The 16,747-nt window shown below is 49.4% G+C and overlaps 7 protein-coding genes across 7 annotated transcripts; 3 read left to right on the top strand and 4 right to left on the bottom strand.

Annotated features, from left to right (window-relative positions):
- BDV27DRAFT_84955 (RTA1 domain-containing protein) lies at positions 1 to 1,414 on the bottom strand. The gene is made up of 3 exons (XM_032077773.1): positions 606 to 1,414; positions 481 to 555; positions 1 to 429 (listed from the first exon to the last, which is right to left on the bottom strand). The coding sequence occupies exons 1-3, from the start codon at positions 1,301 to 1,303 to the stop codon at positions 333 to 335; spliced, it is 870 nt and encodes a 289-aa protein (XP_031920590.1). The 5' UTR covers positions 1,304 to 1,414; the 3' UTR covers positions 1 to 332.
- A 655-nt stretch (positions 1,415 to 2,069) lies between these two features.
- On the top strand, positions 2,070 to 3,891 carry BDV27DRAFT_139228 (Zn(II)2Cys6 transcription factor domain-containing protein). The gene is made up of 2 exons (XM_032069408.1): positions 2,070 to 2,264; positions 2,465 to 3,891. Exons 1-2 carry the CDS (start codon positions 2,199 to 2,201, stop codon positions 3,563 to 3,565), a joined length of 1,167 nt encoding a protein of 388 aa, XP_031920589.1. The 5' UTR covers positions 2,070 to 2,198; the 3' UTR covers positions 3,566 to 3,891.
- Positions 3,892 to 4,640: 749 nt separating this feature from the next.
- Positions 4,641 to 6,915, top strand: BDV27DRAFT_170473 (copper amine oxidase; the record flags this gene model as incomplete). The annotated part of the gene is made up of 3 exons (XM_032075308.1): positions 4,641 to 4,810; positions 4,857 to 5,285; positions 5,353 to 6,915. Exons 1-3 carry the CDS (start codon positions 4,757 to 4,759, stop codon positions 6,913 to 6,915), a joined length of 2,046 nt encoding a protein of 681 aa, XP_031920588.1. The 5' UTR covers positions 4,641 to 4,756.
- A 228-nt stretch (positions 6,916 to 7,143) lies between these two features.
- On the bottom strand, positions 7,144 to 10,319 carry BDV27DRAFT_139223 (metal cation transporter MSC2). Its single transcript, XM_032069407.1, has 4 exons — positions 9,716 to 10,319; positions 8,529 to 9,665; positions 8,263 to 8,481; positions 7,144 to 8,211 (listed from the first exon to the last, which is right to left on the bottom strand). Exons 1-4 carry the CDS (start codon positions 10,102 to 10,104, stop codon positions 7,296 to 7,298), a joined length of 2,661 nt encoding a protein of 886 aa, XP_031920587.1. The 5' UTR covers positions 10,105 to 10,319; the 3' UTR covers positions 7,144 to 7,295.
- Positions 10,320 to 10,721: 402 nt separating this feature from the next.
- On the top strand, positions 10,722 to 12,516 carry BDV27DRAFT_84934 (chitobiosyldiphosphodolichol beta-1,4 mannosyltransferase). The gene is made up of 3 exons (XM_032077772.1): positions 10,722 to 11,120; positions 11,182 to 11,378; positions 11,444 to 12,516. The coding sequence occupies exons 1-3, from the start codon at positions 10,883 to 10,885 to the stop codon at positions 12,386 to 12,388; spliced, it is 1,380 nt and encodes a 459-aa protein (XP_031920586.1). The 5' UTR covers positions 10,722 to 10,882; the 3' UTR covers positions 12,389 to 12,516.
- On the bottom strand, positions 12,465 to 14,877 carry BDV27DRAFT_151271 (uncharacterized protein; the record flags this gene model as incomplete). The annotated part of the gene is made up of 5 exons (XM_032071340.1): positions 12,465 to 12,643; positions 12,707 to 13,459; positions 13,508 to 13,697; positions 13,746 to 14,656; positions 14,766 to 14,877. The coding sequence occupies 5 exons, from the start codon at positions 14,875 to 14,877 to the stop codon at positions 12,465 to 12,467; spliced, it is 2,145 nt and encodes a 714-aa protein (XP_031920585.1).
- Positions 14,878 to 15,103: 226 nt separating this feature from the next.
- Positions 15,104 to 16,747, bottom strand: BDV27DRAFT_139217 (thiolase family protein). Its single transcript, XM_032069405.1, has 3 exons — positions 16,567 to 16,747; positions 15,565 to 16,509; positions 15,104 to 15,511 (listed from the first exon to the last, which is right to left on the bottom strand). Exons 1-3 carry the CDS (start codon positions 16,717 to 16,719, stop codon positions 15,311 to 15,313), a joined length of 1,299 nt encoding a protein of 432 aa, XP_031920584.1. The 5' UTR covers positions 16,720 to 16,747; the 3' UTR covers positions 15,104 to 15,310.

Below are 16,747 nucleotides of genomic sequence, written 5' to 3'. Positions count from 1 at the left end.
TTTTTTTTTTTCTTTTCTTTTTTTCCCCTTCGCATGATAGACTACATAGTCTATCGAGTAGCGCCAGCTCTTTGTCTCCGCGACGTTCTTATTTTCCGTTTATCTAAGTTCTCTGTCTCCCCTGGAGTTACGTGATGTCGGCCCGGAGTTGAAATTTGGACTTGTTCATTTTGCATTGCCGTTGTTTCATATTTACCCGGCCATACTGCAGCGTAGCGCTGCCAGCATATGTTCAGTTTCTGAACGAGATGAATATATCTATCTGCATCTATCTTAAGTGTTTGTTTCTGTTGTCATACATGGGGTATCTTTAGTCGTATATGATGAGTATATCAGGCAGCTTCCACGTTCTTGTTACCCTTCCTTAATGATGGGAGGAAGAGCCCAGGGTGAAAAACTGTCAGGGCCAATACCGCAAGGGCAACCATCCTGTTGAGATTAGCAATCCGCATGGTTGGGAGAAATCCACGGGATACTCACATTCCATCCAGAACCAGAAACTCGTCCTCCTTTTGCATCAAGGGGTTTCCCCATCCACCTGCCATCTCCGGGATACTGCACATCACGTCAGTAAAAGCGATCCCCATCGTCCCTGAAAGACTTACCGATAGATACACCGAATCAGAACGGTAAAGTAAGCAAAGGTATCTGCGATAACCACCAGCTTGATATTGTTCCGTCCATTTGTAGCGTCCAGTGCCTTCTCTCCCGAGCCACGCCGAAGGTAACGGATGAAAAAGTCCAGTGCTAACAGTCCACAAACAGACATGGTCGCGACCTGGAACGCAATACCCGTGATGATAATATCATTTCCCGCATTGAGAAGATCCCGTTGATCACTCCCAGCAGCTGCTGCCACACCACCACCGGCAGCTTGTAAAATCAGAGACCCGATGTCACAGCCGATGAAAATCCAGGTGAACAATTTCGGTTTGAGGCGCGAGTGTTCCGGTCCCAGCGAAAGGATGATATGCTTCAGGGTGAGGTAGATGCCCGCAGCGATGAATGTTGGCCCTAAGATAATCGCCACAATTTGCAACTTAAATGCGCCGCCATCCCAAGGGTTCTTATTCATCAGTACACGACCGATATAGCCCGCCATCTCGAGAAGTGTGCCGACCACCAGTGCCACCATCAGCGTCCACGAGCGGAAGTAAATGCCGAACCCGAGTTGAAACACGCCGCAGAGGCCATAGAAGACCGTGAAGAAGATGTTGCCACCATAGTTGGGATAGTAACCGTATGTTGTAGCTTCGACGGGGCACAAGGGCGTGACTTCTGTACAGGTTTGGTAGCTGGCCATTTTGGTCAGGGTTTAAAAATTATCATATGTATATATAAGAAGAGTAAAGAAAAAGAGCCGGGAAAAGAACGACAGGCGCTAGGAACGAAAGAATATATGAATAGATTGAGGTGGCATCTGGTCGAACAAGATAAAGAATCAGGGAGAGAAGAGACTGTTGACACAACTCCATGGCTGGCGCCTCATATATATTTAATGTAATATTTTAGAGTCCCGTTTTCTTTTCCCCGATTGCCATGACTTGAGTGGATCCTATCGGCAAATTCCTGCTTCCCGTAAGGAGAATAATATGCTTTGGGATATCCAATTGGCTCGCATTCGCTCTCGCTCTCGCATTCGTTTTCGCAGACCCACTCTGTCTTCTAATTTTTGATCGCGGGCCCTAACTGATTCGTTGATCCGTAAGCTCGATGGGCTATGTTGCTCAAAGGAACACCGAGATTTGACACCAGGCTGACACATTTGCTTATATTTGTAAGCCATGCTTACTGTCCAAGACCTCTGGTAAACCTCTATACACACGTAGTGAAGTCACAATCCAAAGAGATAAAGGCGTTGTACTGTATGTACAGTATACAGAGTACGTAGTGCATCCTGAACGAGACAATGTATGTACTATGGAGTAGCGGCCGCAGTGGGGAGCCAAGACCCCGCTGCGTCATGGCCTCATTCGGGCTTTGAATGAACAGTAAGTGTCCTTTCAGAAAAGGAGGACAGCAGTCTTTATCCTCATAACAAGATTTAATACCCAACAGCTCTGGCGGGAGCCACGTGACATCATTTAACTCCCACGGAAATTTTCCCCACGTGTCCCCACGTGTTCTTCCACGTGGTTCCCGGTCACAGGAAATCTCCTACTAGTGTCCAATGTACTTTATTCTCTTGTGGATCGACCATGCCACGTAGGGCCCATACGAAATCGCGCAATGGCTGTGATCAGTGCAAGAAGAGGAGAGTCAAGGTAGGTAATTTTCTCGGTTGATCCACCCGTGTACCCAATCCTACCATGATTCTTAACGGAACATACTTCCCACTCCTCCCCGGCGCTTTTCTCAATCCATATCCAATCATATCTCCACTATGATTAGCTAAAGAAACTTAAGCTCCAATTGGTCTTCTTTTTAGCATAAATATATACCCTCTCCTCCTAACATCATATAGTGCGACGAAAAGGGCCCGCCATGTTCAAATTGCGTCACCAGAGAACTTCGCTGCACTTACTTGAACACTCCCGCAGCACGCAGCATAGCCATTTCTTCATCTGCAAGTCCGAACTCCATACATCCCGGACAGGGCCAGACCTCGGATGGAGCCGGTCATCCCTTCGCTGGTGCAGCTGCTAACGTTCCATTTACCTATTCTCGCAAGCGGGAACTAGAGCTGATACATAAATTCTCCACTGATACATATCAGAGCTTTTGCAATAAAGAATCAGACCACTATGTATGGCAAATTATCATGCCACGCAAAGCTCTGGAGCATGACTTTCTCATGAGTGGAATCCTAGCAGTAGCCTCCCTGCATATGGCCTCGGCTTTAGAACCACCAGAAGCTTTGTCATATATTGATACGGCCCTGGAATATCATAACCAGGGGCTTGCACCCTTCCGACACGCAATTACCAATCTAACCCCACTCAACTGTGACGCTGTATTTGCCCATTCCGTCATCACCATCATGATCTGCATCGCTCTTCCCCGTTTACCAGGCTCCAGAGGTGAAAACTCTAGCCTGACCGAGAACCTCATATTTGTATTCGAGTTACTAAAAGGCGTGGCCAAGATTTTCGCGATCACGCGGTCCTGGCTGGAAAATAACCTATTTGCTTCGAAGAACGGTTTCTTTGAGAAATCTGGAACCCCGCTGGATGCTGGAACTGAGGCTGCTTTAACCCGTCTAGCCGATCTAAACGATACACTCCTGTCCAGCATCGAGCCAGACCAACATAGCATCATCAAAGATGCCATCTCTCATCTTCGTCGCTGCTTTGCTCGCTACAATCATGAACAAGATGCAGCGTCCGTCTTGTCTTGGCTTGCTGGCGTCGATAAGGAGTTTGTTCATGTCGTTTGTCGTCGCCAGCCGCTTGCTTTGCTTGTTCTTATGCATTGGGGTGTTTTACTCGCCGAGCTTGATGGAAAGACATGGTGGGCTCGGAAGTCCGGCTCCGCCCTTGTTTCCGAGATATTGGTTGCACTGCAGGCGGGTGATGCCCGGTGGGAGGAGGCGGTGTTATGGCCGAAACAGAAACTGGGTCTTTAAGGGGGGCCGCCAGGTACGGGCCAAAAGCTATTTTCTCCTTTCTTGGAATGGGTAGCAGTGCTCACTTTGGCTGACTATCCCATGGCAACTGCATTGGTGGCAAAGACACACTTCACCTGGTAGAATCTCTTGGGTTTATTCCTTCGCAGCTGGATTGTATACAGAGAGCCCCATCCTTCTCGTCATCAGAGGGCTTCTTGAACTAAAGCACGAGGCTGAAACTCCACCCCTAGAATCTCGAGCCTAGCAACATGGCAGAACAGAGATCCACAATGAACTATAAACCATGAATTAGCTAACACTAGTCATCATTCATTGAATATCCAGGAGTGATTACAATAAAGGGACGGCCTGCAATGACGCCAGACTGATGCACGTATCGGCGGCATTAGTAATTGCTGGCCCGTATCACCTATATATGAACCTAGTTCGATGCCTGAAACTATTTCAAGTTCAGTCTAAGCTGTTCATCTCCCTTAATTCCGTGTGTTTGGATTCTGAACGATGCATGGTGTAGAGGTCACAGTTATATGGACACCTTGCCTTAACTGCCATATTGGGTGGATGAGTCCCGGTCGATTCTGTCCCTTATTACGGTCCTCTCAGAGTCGAAACTAAAAAGCAAAAGAGTCTGCAGAGAAGCAGAGGCAATGGGGAAATAATTATCGTTTTGATGGAACCAAGACAGGGAAATGCCGGTCTACGGTGTGTGATGCGCATAATTCTAAGTTGCTCGGAATTAAATCCGACGTCTAAAGCTTGAACTAAAGCGGAGATTGAGCGAGCCGTAGCCTTTGAAGGTATAATACCTATTGCGTGATGGTTAGAGCCTTTCCTCTATAGCCCAAATGCACGAGGATTCCTTCTCAAGCTCATGTCCGCTAAGGGATGTTCGAGGCGAGGCGGTGGGGAGAGTCCTGGAAGCTTAGCCTTTAGGGTTGAAGATCCGCCTCCGCGTCCCGGTTAATCTTAACCGTAGCGGACACCTGCTCTCTTGGCAGTGGGGGAAGTGCTGCGGAGTTGATGCGATGATAAGGAACCCTCATCGTATTTAAACACCTTCGTTTGACACAATTCTACTCAAAACAGACACACATCTTGACTCTTTGAGACAGAGCAAATACTGCACTCGGACAACTTGTTTTAGATATTGTCCGCTGTTGCTGCGTTGAATATTTGAATCCAAGCACAATGACTCTGTCAATACACCCATTCGATCCTCTGACACCCAGAGAGATCTCCAAGGTAGGCTTTTCCTATTACTTAGAAGATCGCTGTTGACCGAGAGCAGGCCGCAGACATCACACGCTCTACATTACCTGGAGAGAGCCCCATCTTTCGTGTGATAACACTAAGGGAACCCCCCAAGCAAGACATGATTCACTTTCTAGAAAAGGAACACTCTGGGCAGCCGCTAGATGCACGCCCAACTCGGGTAGCTCGCGTACAAGTGGTTATTCACAGCGAATCGAAGAACAAACTAATTGAGCTGCTGATCGATCTTGACCATGCGGCCGTTATCAAAGAAGAACATCTCGCAGGGAAGCATTCTTACATTGACTCTGAATACATGAAGTCAGTTGAGCAAGCCTGCTTAGCCGATGCAAGAATTCAAGAGGAGATCAAGAAGCTCAAGCTGCCCACAGGAGCAACAGTCATTGTCGAACCTTGGGCGTACGCTACCGACGGTACGAACGACATGTCCGAGCGTTTAACGATGGTGAATATACTGCCTTTATAGTTAATGCCTGACTAAAATTTCGAGAACTGACAACTTCATGTAATAGTGTTGGTTCTATATGCGCTTGCTTCACAATCCTGATGCCAACTACTACGCCTACCCGCTGGATCTATGCGCAGAAGTCTCCGAACAACTTCAGGTGATCAAGATATACCAGCTTCCATCATCGTCAGACGAGCGTATCCACGACCACCCACAGCCATATGACCAACGCAAGATTCATTCCACCGAGGCAAGCGAATACCACCCAAGCCTGCGACCACCACCGCGCACAACCACCAAACCATACCAGGTGGTCCAGCCCGAAGGTCCCTCATTCAACGTCGAGGGTAACGTTGTGACCTGGGAGAAATGGCGCATGCATGTAGGGTTCAACTACCGCGAAGGCTTGACCCTGCATGATATTCGCTATGGCGGCCGTAGTCTCTTCTACCGTCTATCTCTAGCTGAAATGTTCGTACCCTACGGAGACCCCCGCGCCCCATATCCTCGCAAGGCAGCTTTCGATCTAGGAAACGACGGTGCCGGCATCAACGCCAACAACTTGCGTCTGGGCTGTGATTGCCTAGGCCTAATCAAATATTTCGACGGCTGGCACAACACCAACTCAGGAGTACCACTGAAACTCCCCAACGTCATCTGCTGCCACGAACAAGACGATGGGATCCTCTGGAAACACACCAACTTCCGCACCCAGAACGCAGTAGTCACCCGCGCCCGCGTCTTAGTCCTCCAAACTATCATCACAGTCAGCAATTACGAATACATCTTCGCCTTCTACTTCGGCCAAGATGCCTCAATTCACTACGAAGTCCGCGCCACGGGTATCCTCTCCACCTGCCCCATCAACATCGCCGACAAAGTCTCCTACGGCACCATCGTCGCCCCAGGCGTCCTAGCCCCATACCACCAACACCTCTTCTGCCTCCGTATAGACCCGGCCCTAAACGGCCACTCCAACTCCCTCCAAGTCGAAGAATCAATCCCCATGCCCCTAACCGACCCCTCAACTCCCAATCCCTTCGGGATAGGCTACACAACAACCCACCAAACAATCGAACACGAATCAGGCCACGACCTCGACTTCACAAAAAATCGCACCTTCAAAATCATCAACGAACACTCCATAAACCCAATTACAGGTACCCCAATCGCCTTCAAACTCCTCCCCTGCTACTCCCAAATGCTTCTCGCAGACCCGACCTCCTACCACGCTAAACGATCCGAGTTCGCCTCCCACGCCGTCTGGGTCACCCGCTACAACGACGATGAATTCTTCCCTGCGGGCAGACATACCATGCAATCTGCCGGCGGCGAGGGAATTGCGTCTGCCATTGAATCCCGCCGTAGGCAGTCTAGTTCAGATTCGAGTGTCCGTAATCAGGATATTGTGGTCTGGCATACCTTCGGGTCTACCCATAACCCCCGCATTGAGGACTGGCCTGTCATGCCTGTGGATAAGATGGTGGTTGGTTTGAAGCCGGTGAACTTCTTTACGGGGAACCCGGCGTTGGATGTGGCTGTTTCGACACAGGAGCGGAATAAGAGTGTTCTTTTTGAGGAGGGTGGGAAGGCTTCGGGTAGGGGAGCTGGGTGTTGTAAATTGTAGAATCTTCTATCTTTTTGTATGGAGAGTGCGTCGAGAGTGTGTATTGTGGGGTGGTTTTGGTGGGTTAGATAAATGGTTATAGTGCTTTATTGTGAAACTTTGATCGGTTTTTGTTTTGACCTGGTTTCCCGGTTTGGCTTTGTTTGAGTTCTCGAGTATAGCTAGGGATTTATATCGGTTTCAGGTATGAGGGTTCTTTATTATTGGTATTCCCGAGTATATCAAGGGGCTTTGGGCAATTCACAATATAACCACAGAAAACGTAATGCATCAACAGCTTCATTGCAAATATACATCCAACTATAGTGTCATGATATGTACTACGTAACATCAGTCAAGACAATAGAAGAACAATCTAACTGCCACGGTCTATGGTGGGACTAAGAGCTCTTGTTCCCTCCGCCTCCGCACCAGCATCGTCCGTCACCTTCCCGCTCTACTTGGACCAGGATATCCATGCCCTTTTCTCGGAGGAAATCGACGGTCCGTTGGCGCACGTCTTCGAGGTCGGAGCCGCGGGACGCGATTACATGGATTACGCCCAGAACATTGGAGTTGGCCTTTTCGTGTGCGTGATCATGGTCGTGGCTGTGAGGGTGGGAATGAGAGTGAGAGTGAGAGTGAGAGTGAGAGTGAGAGTGAGAGTGAGAATGGGAGTGAGAATGGGAGTGAGAATGGGAGTGCGAGTGGTTGTGCCCATGGCCATGGTCGTGATCGTGATCGTGATCGTGCTGGCTATGGCTATGGCTGTGGCTGTGACCGTGACCGTGACTATGGCCATGGCTACAGCCGTGATCGTGATCTGATTTTGCCGTATCGTCGAGCCAGAACTTGGGAACTGTGTACCCTACAACACCTCGTAAGGTGCTCACGCCAGCTAGCGCCTCGCGGACATTGTACTCGACGTCGGCCGGAAGGGTGAGGAGCAATTTCTTGGCCGTGCTGCTGACTAGCGGCACTGCAGAGGCAAAAATCAAGATAGCAATCATGCAGGACGCAATGGGATCGTACCCTGACCAGCCAGAGTAGTGTACGAGAATCGTCGATATCACAACGGCGACGGAACCAAGGGTGTCAGCGAGAATGTGGAGAAAGATCCCGTGCATGTTCTCATTGTCATGTGAATGATCATGGCCATGGTCATGTCCGTGATGCGCATGGTCAAACGCCATGATACCCACAAGATTCACGGCGAGTCCGGCAGCACTAACTACCAAGAGCTCTCCGATACGGTGCATCTGGCTGCCCGATGATAGCCTTTCCACCGCTTCGTAGATGATCTCGATACTGATGATCCTAGAGACAAAATCAGCGATAAAATCTGATAATGAGCGGGTGGCCACTCACATGAGGAAAATGCCGTTAGCAAACCCAGACAGTGTGTCTACTTTACCATATCCGTAAGGAAATCTTGCGCTGGGTGGCCATTTACTCATAACGGCGGCGCAGAGGCCAACAACAAGCGCGAGACAGTCAAAGAACATATGGATGCTATCACTGAGGAGTCCCAATGAACCTGTGATAAATCCGTAGGAGAGCTGAACGAGCATAAACGCAAAATTAAGACTAGCAAGGTTAGTCATAATGGAATATACGAGAAACAGCGGTCTTACGTCATAAAATAGAAGATCCGACGAGAGTCACTCTCTTTAAGAATGCTGTACAGTAGTGGATATGGTTCACTATAGCGGATGATGAGCTTCGTGATGTGCGACGCATCATCATTAGAGTGAGCGTGGTGATGGTGATGATGATTGTGGGCTTGCATCACCGAGCGCAACTGTCTATCATCAAACCTAGAGGCGAGAACCGCGATCCCAGCAAGGATCCCCTGGAAGACAAAAGCCACATAAACACCGTCGCGCGGTGGTGGTGCGCATAGCAGGGCGGCGCCACCAGTTGCAATGGCAAGACCAATCTTGTGCGGCGAGCGTAAGTTTGCCGGTGCCACATACATTAAGCATGCTGCAAAACCACCGGCAGCTGCGAATATATACATCATATCCGCAAATTGGAAAGATAAGCCCCCGACAACAGCCGTGCCAACTGCTAGGAGCAACCCAAGAAGAGCAATAAGCATGGGGTCGCTAGGCGAAACACTAAACGATTCCGTTCTTGAATGTTTCTCCTGGGATACTACTGGGTCATAGGCAGGGTCAAGTGTGAAGACCAAGAAAGGCGGGCGAAAAACAAAAACCGAGACAAGCAATGATACATAGCCCAAAAAGGGCTCTGCGTCCCAAGAGGTATTCATTCCCAAGAAGCTCAACACGACCACAGTCGCGATGATACCGATTGTCAGTTTCTTTTGACTCAGCCGTCCTTTGCTATCTTGGGGGTCATAGCCTCGTGCAATTGTCGGTACCCCGGATGCTATTGCCAGAGCAAGTACAAATGCGACAAGAAATCCCCCTACCTTGAGCGCCGCATAGATAGGTAGTGCAATTGAGCACATTTGCACAAACGAAGCAGTAACAGTTTTCGAATGGAGTTTGGGTAATGCGATTAGTGAATCACTTCTATCCCGTTGGGCTATTCGAAGTAGCTGCCCTCCTCCTAATATGATCATTGTTACGGCGGTCAAGATACATGTCCTCAACGGAATTTGATCTAAATGCCCTATGCGTGAAGATGCGGTATTTTCATCATCAGTTGCCAGTTGCGAATCCGACCATTGTGCATGGTGTATATAATACCACGAAATGGCAATCCATGGCATAGCCATCAGGGCTCCGGCGAGCATTTCATGACTAAACGGCCGTTAACAGGCGATACCAACACAGGATATGAACGTACTCACTTCCTCAATGACTGGGGATTTGACAAAGTGATAGGCGTATCTGGTACCAGCCCCGTTACGCTACCAGAATGGCTATGTTTCGATGTGTGTGAGTGACGACCATTGGCGTGGTCGGACTTGCCCCACGGTTCGCCATGACTTGAAGAGTGTGAGTGTGAATGTTGGTGTCCATGCCACGAGCTCGATGCATTCCCGTTGACGTATGTCGGTCCAGTCAATGGCTGCGACTGTTGAGTAGAAGCTGCATCAGAGGCAGAATAGGAGATCGGCCCCTGCGACCAGCGTTTGGAGCGTGAATGACCACGACTAGGAGTGGGCTTATAATGTCCCTGTGTCGATAATGTGGGAGCAATTGTATCCACACTGGACACAGGAGCGCCCGTTGACATGGTCTCGGTGTGCGACACCTGATTCGCAGAGAATCGGTTCAGCGACGATCAAGCAGACAGGAGGCGGAGAGGTCGAGGAGGCGGAGGAGAGCAATCAAGGAATGGGGGTGTTAGGGGAGCTTTAGCAGCTCAAAAAAGATATCCAACCGGTCGATTGAGGCAAGGGACACGGCATAGCGCCAGGGATAACAAGCAGACTTGATGCAGAAACAAGCTTGGTGAACAATGGGAGTGGCAATGGGGGACCTCCAGATGCGATCTGCAGGCGATAACAACGGGCCACGTGATCGTGCTCCCTCGGTTTGTTATCTCCGCACCTCCAGATCAAGAATTACTCTGTACTGACATAGAATTTTTATGAAGAAAACAGAAATATAAAATTAAAATAAATCAACTACGTACTAGTACAATGTCCAGGTTCAACTTGAAGTGGGAACCTCAATCCAGTCATTATCCAATAAGAAACTGTGCTGCTGATCCCCAATCTGGTAATCAACTGCATTGCAGGTCCATAATCTCTTGCCCTTGCAGCATAGCCGCGCGGTTGATCTGATGGAGTGTGGGGGGGGGGGAAGAGGACCGGGCCATGTTTACTCCGTCTAGCAACCGATCGTCATCCTGCACCACCTTTACAGGATCAGAGCTCCTGCTGATCTTCCAAACACCTCACCGGCATACAGTGAAAACCCTCCATGGTCTCAAGATAGTCAATTGACCTCTCTTGCATTATGATTGATATTCAATTTGTCTAATTCCCCCTATCCTTTAACCGCTCACCATGATTGAGTCCTTCATCAGCTTCGCTTTCTACATCTCCACCGCAGTCACCCTCTTCATACTTCTACTACCCTCACAATATGCGCCGAAACGCTCGACAGCACAGGATGCCTCTACTGATCCCAAAACAACCGTACAGATCCTCGTCCTCGGAGATATCGGTCGCAGTCCGCGCATGCAGTATCATGCGCTGAGCATTGCCAAAGGGGGAGGTCAAGTAGAAATCATTGGTTATCATGGTATGGAGGGATTCCCCATCATAATCACCTACTTCACAAACGTTCTAACCCTCACCCATAGAGTCAGAAGTTCATCCCGATATCTCTTCCGACCCCAGAATCTCAATCGTTGCACTTCCCCCACACCCAGCCTGTCTTCAAACCAGCAACAAGCTTCTTTTCCTAGTATTTGGTCCGTTGAAGGTCCTCTTCCAGGTTGCATGTTTGTGGTGGTCACTAGCCTATCGCACGCGACCAGTGAAGTGGCTCCTTGTTCAGGTTGGTCCTCGACGTCGCATAACTTTCAACACAACCCACGCTTACCAGAGGCTCATATCGCATAGAACCCTCCATCTATTCCAACTCTAGCGGTCGCATCCGTAACCTGCTTTCTTCGTCAAACGAGCCTTATAATCGATTGGCATAATTTCGGCTACTCCATCCTGGCGTTAAAACTTGGAGATGGTCATCTGTTGGTCAAACTGTCGAAATGGTATGAGAAGTTTTTCGGGAAATACGCCACGGCACATTTGTGCGTCACAACAGTCATGGCGTCTGTTCTGAAGAAAGAGTTCCTACTGGAGGCACCTATCCTACCGCTGCATGATCGACCAGCCAACCATTTCCGACCTATACTCGATGATAACGTTCGACAGGAGTTTCTCTCATCCTTGCCGGCAGCTGCTTCCGTACGACCATTGATCAAGTCCGGGCCCCTTCGTGTTCTAGTTAGTTCAACGTCATGGACTGCGGACGAGGACTTTTCGTTGCTTATCGATGCCCTCTGTCGATACTCGGAGTTAGCAGCGACGACCATGCCGGAACTGCCCCAGGTGCTAGCCATCATAACGGGCAAGGGCCCACAGAAGGAAATGTATATCAAGCAAATCGCCGACCTGGAGAAAGCAGGGAAACTCCAAAAAGTGACGATACGCACGGCTTGGCTGACCACCTCGGACTATGCACAACTCCTGGCGTCCGCGTCACTCGGCGTTAGTCTACACACAAGCAGTAGTGGTGTCGATCTGCCTATGAAGGTGGTTGATATGTTTGGCGCTGGTCTGCCAGTGGTTGGCTGGGACCGCTTCGAGGCGTGGCCGGAATTAGTCACTGAAGGTGTTAACGGAAGAGGATTTGGGAGCTCCAATGAACTCGTAGAGGAGCTTGTTGACCTCTTTGGAGACACAAGTAAGCTTGACAAACTGCGCGTCGGAGCGCAGAAGGAAAGCACTCGTCGCTGGGATGACGAATGGAATCCAGTAGCCGGAAAGCTTCTAGGGCTGGTATAAACAGTAGTCTGTACAATAGAAACACAAGTATAGAGAAACAAGTATAGAGAGAAAAAAAAGAAAGACAATTTTACTGCTAGGCTTGGAATTTGCCGCTGCAGTATATACAGGTGTCGAATGCGTCCGACAGGGTTCGACAGGTATGTTCAAGTTCATCATGCACAAGGTCCTCACTGAGATATTCTGTTCCACAGCGCGAGCAGAATTTCGAAAGGCCCGGCTCTTGAATAGCCAGAAATGTCACACCGCACCGCACTATCGCTGGCAGTTAGCGCTTGTATCATCACAAGTCACGATCTCAATTGAGCAGTTACGTACCAAACAAATGGCCAGCCGCACACTGAGCTTCCGCGGCGGAGTACCAAGAGAGCCCTGCATCGCATATAGCACATTGTTCGAAGATCTGTTGGCCTGAAACCTCTAGCTGCTCTGCAGTTTTTGCGTCTATCGTACTGCCTGGCACCGAGCATTTAGCTATCTCATCAGACAGATCAACATCTACACTTGATGCTAGCCACTCCAGAGCATTTCGAGCCTGAGACAATATCGTGTCGTTCTGAGAGTCCACAATGGCGCAGCAAGCTGCTGCATAGAGCATTTTCCGACTCAATGTCAGTCTGCTATAGTCGCCATCTTCAACGAAGAGAATATATCCCAAAGTAGCTTCTCTTTGTCTACGCAGGGCGTCCGGTGATCGATCTGGTAAGGGATAGGGGAAAGCCAGGTCATCAAATTCCGTAAGTTCTGCATTCGCGTGGGAGAAAACAAGCGTTGTTCGCTCTTCTGCAGAAGTCCGATATTCAACCGTGTCTCCTGGATGTAGTGTAAAAGCTGCCACAACAAGACCTTCATAGGACGCAAGACCCCAGGTTCTGCTGATGGTATATCCTCCAAGGTCACGGGCTATGTCAAACTGTTCGCGGACATTATCGAGTTGTTTCTTCCAAGGCGTTTCTGGGGGTCCATCGTTGCTTTCGATGCCAGAAAGTGTCACAGTCGCCGTGTATCCACCTACAGTGCCGAGATGAAGGATTGGTGTCTGCGATGCTTCGTCCAAAGCAACAGTCATGGCTGGTCTCCGTTAGCGACAGATACTCGTCGGGAGTAACCAAATCTCACCACTTGTCTGTTCCCAGTGCCTCAGGGAGTCAGTGCCTATGTCACTTCCAGTAGGCTCATAGAACGGTAGTTCTTTAACTTGGATACCCTTCTTTGCTGCTTTCTCCCCTTGATATGCTGCTCGAGTAAAGCGTAGTGCAATCATTCCAGCAAAGCTAGCTACGGCAAGACCAATTTCAGAGGATCCCTCCTGCATACCTATAAGTAAAAGTGGTCTCATTTCTTAGTGCAAACTTACTGTGTAAAGCCAATGCAGAGGCCCAGTCAAGTGATAACTGTTCAGGAGACCACCGTACGAAGATGTGTTCTCTTCAGAGACACATCGGGCCTTGTACTTCACTGGAGAACGTGTCTGGTCATTATCCGATATCAAGGTTATGACATGTTTGACCATCTTGAGCTGTGTCCCCAATGTGATAGCCACATTCCCAATCGCAGAACAAACCCCATTACTTTCTTTGGTTGGCTGATAGATCCATGGGCCAGGTGACATGAAAGACACCCTGGCGCGGTTCCTGAGGGCAGAGGAGAATATCGATCCTGGTTGAACATTTTGATTCTCTGTGTGCTCATGAAGTGAAGTAAGTGACAGGACTTCAAAAGAGTATAAGCTTATGGAAGTCGGGTCTGTGGATCTTCGAGCCTGCAAGAGAATCACATCATTGTCGTCATTGGTGACCGAGAGTAGGTGCATGCCCCAGCGGCTTTCAGGAGGTGACACTGCGTAGCTTGTGGCATGCTGTTCCGCAATCGGAACTTTGGGAGGCGGACACCACGTAAAAGAACGGATATTAGACTTCCGTAACCTGAGCTCTTCATCATCAAGGGATTTGAAGTACGAACTTAAACAGTCGTTGACGATAGCAACCCGTGTCCATCTCCCTTGAGGACTGATATCATAGAAAGATAGAAGCAGACCGGAAGTCAATACTGCCAAAATACAGCGCCTATACTTGGCAAGTCCTGGGGCTGACCAGGCCAAACCGACGACAGTGCTTATGGACTGCTCCGGCCCGATTGAAAAGTTTTCCCGCTTTTGTGGATGTATGATGGGCCATTCCCCGTTTGTGAAGACATTCGTGCGAATGCGTGTCACATTCCAATTTTTGGTTGCGGCTTGGGAACCAGATCCGTTTCCTCCCTCCCTCTCTGTTGTATGCTTCGGTGTCTGTCTGTCATTAGCTCTGTTTACTAAGACATGGTCATTATTCTTTACGGTGCTTTGCTTCATTGACAAGCAAGGTAGGATTCGATGCACTGACTAATATTTGGACATATTCCCCTGCCGCTACAGCAATTTCACCATCTGCGGACCATGATATGCAGTTGAAACAGGAAGGGAAAAGCTGTAGTTCTAATGGACCCAGCATCATAGCACCAAGGCGGTTCAAGGGTGATTGGTTGTATACACTAGGATATAACCTTCAGATATAGACTGTATAGACTGAAGCGTACTACGGGTTATTCATGTGACGCTTTAGGTTAAGCGCGTAGACATTTCGCGCGTCTTGGCAAGTGGCATGTTGTTTATCTATCACGTGGTGTTGCAACATCTACAAGTGCGTAACTAAAAGCGGCAATCCTGGAAAGCGCAGCTGCAAAGCAACTTGAAATAATCATCAATTTCGGGTCGCCTATATCCTATCTCGGTTCGCCTAAGTATACATATGCAGGTTTTGGCTGGCCAATCCTTTGTCCAGACCTATGCGGGTATAAAATCATCGCGGTTGTCGCTTTTCAAATCAGAAATAAAATCAAGAAAATGTCATATGCCGTTGCACAGGCCAAAACTACGGCATCACCCTAGTCAACCCGGTCCAGCTTCTGGACAACCATCGCACTAGCGGCGCCACCACCATTGCAAATTGCAGCCACACCATATTCACCGGGCTGCAGCTGGTGGAGAAGGGTGACCAGGATACGGGATCCTGAGCTTCCGAGTGCATGTCCCAGAGAAATAGCTCCTCCCAGAGGGTTGACACGGGCGTTCTGCAATCCAAGAATCTAGAAGCACGTTAGACTCAGTAATGGTCGTCTTTTATGTGGTGGGTACTAACCTTCTCATTTGCTTTGATAACGGCAGCAAATGCCTCATTAAACTCCCAGACGGCAACTTGATCCTTGGTGATACCAGCTCGCTCGAGGGCAATGGGAACTGCCTTAGCTGGGGCGACGGGGAAGTCCACGGGGTCAATAGCGGCATCCGCAGAAGACACGATACGCGCCAGAGCCCGGTTACCCTGGCCAAACTCGCGAGCCAAGTCCTTGCTAGCCAGAACCAGAGCTGACGCCCCATCGTTCATGGTGGAAGCATTTCCGGCAGTGACTGTGCCTGTGCCATCCCTTAAAAAGGCGGGCTTCAAGGCTTTCATCTTATCAATCCGCAGATTCTCATATCCTTCATCACGTTCGATAACGGTCTCGCCCTTCTTACCCTTGACAGTGACGGGGGCAATCTCATCGGCGAACTTATTCTCGCTCCAGGCCTTCTGGGCCCGCTGGTAAGACTGAATCGCATATTCATCCTGGTCTTCTCTCGAAATCTCGTACTTCTTGGCTGTCGTTTCGGCACAGATGCCCATATGGAACTTGTTATAAACATCCCACAGACCATCCTTGATTAGACCATCCTCCAATTTAATCTCTCCGAACGGTGGAAGCTGGCTGGAACGTGGGAGGTAGTAAGGGACACGAGACATATTCTCCATTCCTCCAGCAACTTGGGCGTCTGCCAGGCCAAGCTGGATATTCTGTGCAGCAAGTGCTACGGCCTTGAGACCCGATGCACACACTTTGTTTACCGTCATGGATTCCACAGTTGGCGACAAACCAGCGAAGATAGAAGCCTGGCGAGCCGGTGCCTGACCAACCGCTCCTTGGAGAACATTTCCCATGTATACATCGGTGATCTTCTCGACAGGGAGTCCGGACTTGGTCACAGCAGACTTGATGGCAACGGCGCCCAGCTCGGGGGCAGAGACTGAGGTGAACGACCCATTAAACTGTTATAAACGGTAAGTTTACATGTAAACGGCATAGGAAAGAGTGGAGGGTCGAACCTTAGCAGTTGGAGTTCGTGAAGCACTGAGGATATAGGCATCCTGGATCTCCTTGAGTGCCGGGGTTGCAGCGCTGAACTGTCTCTGCCACTGGCGAGATGCGGGGATAGCCGCCCTCTTAAAGAGACGAGTAGCTGAAGCTTGGATCGCCATTTTTCAATGCTAGTAGAATTAAAAAAAA

Source organism: Aspergillus caelatus, assembly GCF_009193585.1.
Source record: "Aspergillus caelatus strain CBS 763.97 unplaced genomic scaffold BDV27scaffold_444, whole genome shotgun sequence".
Lineage (NCBI taxonomy): Eukaryota > Fungi > Ascomycota > Eurotiomycetes > Eurotiales > Aspergillaceae > Aspergillus > Aspergillus caelatus.
This window is presented reverse-complemented; position numbering and strand designations above follow the sequence as displayed.